Source organism: Papaver somniferum, chromosome 8, assembly GCF_003573695.1.
Source record: "Papaver somniferum cultivar HN1 chromosome 8, ASM357369v1, whole genome shotgun sequence".
Taxonomy (NCBI): domain Eukaryota; kingdom Viridiplantae; phylum Streptophyta; class Magnoliopsida; order Ranunculales; family Papaveraceae; genus Papaver; species Papaver somniferum.
Window position 1 is genome coordinate 138,924,865 of NC_039365.1, and position 3,412 is coordinate 138,928,276.

The window sequence follows — 3,412 nt, forward strand, 5'->3', positions numbered from 1 at the left end:
AGTCTAGTTTTTTCAAACGGATTGAAAACTAGGCCTACTTCTATATATTTCTTTCTTCAACAATTATGTCTGCATGTGTGTCCACACATATGGACATCGAACACGGACATCAGTTGGAAGTATCGGGCACATCAAAGCTTAAAATATGATATACCGTGATACTATCAAGCTACATTTAACCCCTTTCTCAGTCTCACACTGTAACATAGAAAGAAACCAAACGAAATGACCCATCACTCTCTCTCTAAGAAAATGGTGAACTTTCATACTCACAAAAACCCACTGTAAAAAAATACTCCATTCTTTCATTTCTTTTTCCCAAACACTTTGATCTCTCGCTCTCTCTTTCTCTCTCTCTAGTCTCTGCTTCTTACTGTATTCATTTCTCTTCTAATACCAAAACCATGTCTGAACCACAAAATACAACATCATCATCATCAGCAGCATTGGTACCAGTTCACCATTACCACCACCACCATGAACCACAACAAGAAACACAACTAATTGTATCTCCAGCTGCATTACCAAATCCCTCTGCATCGTCATCTTTAATCAGAGAATACAGAAAAGGAAATTGGACACTCCATGAAACCCTAGTTCTAATAACAGCTAAAAAAATGGATGATAAGAGAAGAACTACAACAAAATCTTCTTCTACTACTACAGCTAATACCCCACCATTACTGGTTGGCCCTACCAATAAATCCTCCTCCTCTTCTTCTTCAGGTTGTAGAAGTGCTGAGCTTAGATGGAAATGGGTTGAAAATTATTGCTGGAAAAATGGATGTATGCGAAGTCAAAATCAATGTAATGATAAATGGGATAATCTGTTAAGAGATTATAAGAAAGTTCGCGAATATGAGTCAAGATCTTCGTTTTCTACTACTACTAGTAACAGTAATGTTCATAATCATCAAGTTCAAGTTACAGTTCAACAACAACAACAACATGATGATCATCGTGACGGCCCTTCTTCTTCTTCTAAAGATTTAATAATCCTTTTTTACTGGCAGATGGAAAAACATGAACGTAAAGAAAGAAATCTACCAACTAATCTTCCTTTTGAAGTATTTCAAGCTCTTAATGAAGTTGTTGATCTACAACGACAATCTCATCCTAAACCATCTCAACCATCCAATATTATAGTCTCAACTACCTGTCCCCCTACTATTTCGGTTGCCATTCCACCACCACAAGCACTACCTCATCCACATCGTTTTCTTCCACCACCTCCTCTACAACCACCACAATCTCTTCTGCCACCACCAGGTATTTTCGTAATTAACCCGGTCACACTGTCAGCTTTGAACTTTTTACTTACATTTACAACTGGTTGTTGAATGTATCTTTCAAATGTCTAACCTCGTTCAAATGCAAGTGAACAAAACCCAAGTATGTAATAGACAGTAAACCAACTGTTTTTTGGCCATGGATTCACGTAATGGTACTAATCCAGTTTTGGTTTTGTTCACGAGCGTTAAATATGAGTGAACCAAGTTAGATTAAGGAGTAATAGAAATACAGAGGGGAGGAGAGAGAAAATCTCTCGAAATCTTCTTTCTTTCTCTAGATTCTTTCCTTTTACTTGTTTAAGAAACAATCAAGCAAGTACATGAGTTACGATAATCACTGTAAAAATGACCTTATCCTAATCTTAACATTTTGAGAACAAAAAAAACGTTTTTTTTTGTTTTTTTTTGCAGTGGAAACAATAACAACTCCAACAACAGATTCAACGGAAACAGAAGGGAGCAGCGAGAGATTAGAGACGGCCGATAGAAAACGGCAGAGGAAAGTACGTAAACTGGGTGCAAGTATAACCAGAAGTGCATCTGTTTTAACTAAAACATTAACTGATTGTGAAGAAATGAAAGAAAAAAGACATCAACATAAAATGCAACTTGAAGAAAGAAAGCTTCAAATTGAAGAAACAAAAATTGAAGTTAACAAGCAAGGTTTTAATGGGATAATTACAGCCATTAATAATCTTTCTGGTGCAATCCAATCATTAGTATCATCAAACCGTCAGAATAATGCTAGCTAATTAGCACATATAATAACAGCAAATTCTTAGCTCATTGTGTAGGTTACGTATCGGGTGTAAAAATACGTTTTTAAAAAAAAAATTGTCATATCGTTTAATGATGATTTTAATTGTTTGTTATAAATGCATTCTTGGAATTTGCTCTGTCGATGATCTTTTATTGGAGACTGGAGAATGCAGTTGGTGTTGAATCATGGGTAGCACAGAACTACTTTTGTATATCCTCATTCATTTTACTGATGAGTCCAGTCCAGATCAGAGAACTCCCATTGGGTATCATAAAGACTTCAATGCCCTTGTGGTCTTTCCCTTTTCTCATTTTTTTTAACCTTTCCAATTACACTAATCTTACTAAATAAGTGGGTCCCATGGAATGAATAATGTATCAACTTTTTGATGTACAGTTTAACACAGCAGCTGGTCATGGTCAGTTTTGCATCAGACTAAGATTAAGTACTACCACTAACAAAGATTTGATGTAGATTCTCATAATAATCAGGGTATTACTTGGTTTTACATATTTTATTCATTTTTTACAACTTTATTTTGTTTGATTATGGGAGATTTTTCTCTGCATGGTGCGTAAATGATTGATAATATGCACCCACATACAAAGAGACTCGAGACTCGAGAGTAAAAGTAGACTTTTTCTTTACAAAGTAATCAAATTTCCGCAACTCCAAGATTTATAATCGCATAATGCATCTGATTATTAGCTACTAATAATTACTACTTTGATTATGGGAGTACTTTGTTTCTGCTTCTAAAATCTACCAAGAGTCAAAACTATGGGAAATTTCTACTTGCAACAAAAGGAAAATTTTGCTGATTTGGTTTGCTCTTCAACTGGGTGTTCTTGGGCATATGAATCCGACATGCTTTCCGAAATGCATTGCATTTCCTGCATTGTTGGATATCCATTAGGCAACTGCAAGCTAATTAAATTAAGGTTTTATTGAGTTATTTCCTATAAATATCTGATTTACAAAACGTTCTCACATCTCAGACTACTAGTATTGTTATTGTTAGTATTATTATCATGTGATATAACCAAACGGTCCAAGACGTTCAAGCTGTTTAACTTCTTTGTGCAGGAAAGAAAACATGGATCTTTACCTTCGTGTCCTGATAAGAGACTCTCAATGTGGCCACAGGCCACTATTTGTGTATTCTTTCGCCCTGCCAAATTTGTACCCTGTCCTGAAGGTGCTTTCTTCTTTCTTGTGGTTACGCTTTTTTTCCTGTACAGCACAATCCAACTTCATAGTCAAACGGCATTCTTTCCAACTTACCAATATACCCCTTCCACCGCACAATCCAATTATGAAATGTTCATTTTGGCTTCAAGCCTGGTTAAAGTACGGAACT

General features: G+C 35.7%; 1 protein-coding gene across 1 annotated transcript; it reads left to right on the forward strand.

The window, feature by feature from the left end:
* The first annotated feature begins 293 nt into the window (after positions 1-293).
* On the forward strand, positions 294-2,179 carry LOC113301324 (trihelix transcription factor ASR3-like). The gene is made up of 2 exons (XM_026550093.1): positions 294-1,269; positions 1,704-2,179. Exons 1-2 carry the CDS (start codon positions 405-407, stop codon positions 2,042-2,044), a joined length of 1,206 nt encoding a protein of 401 aa, XP_026405878.1. The 5' UTR covers positions 294-404; the 3' UTR covers positions 2,045-2,179.
* The last annotated feature ends 1,233 nt before the right edge of the window (positions 2,180-3,412 follow it).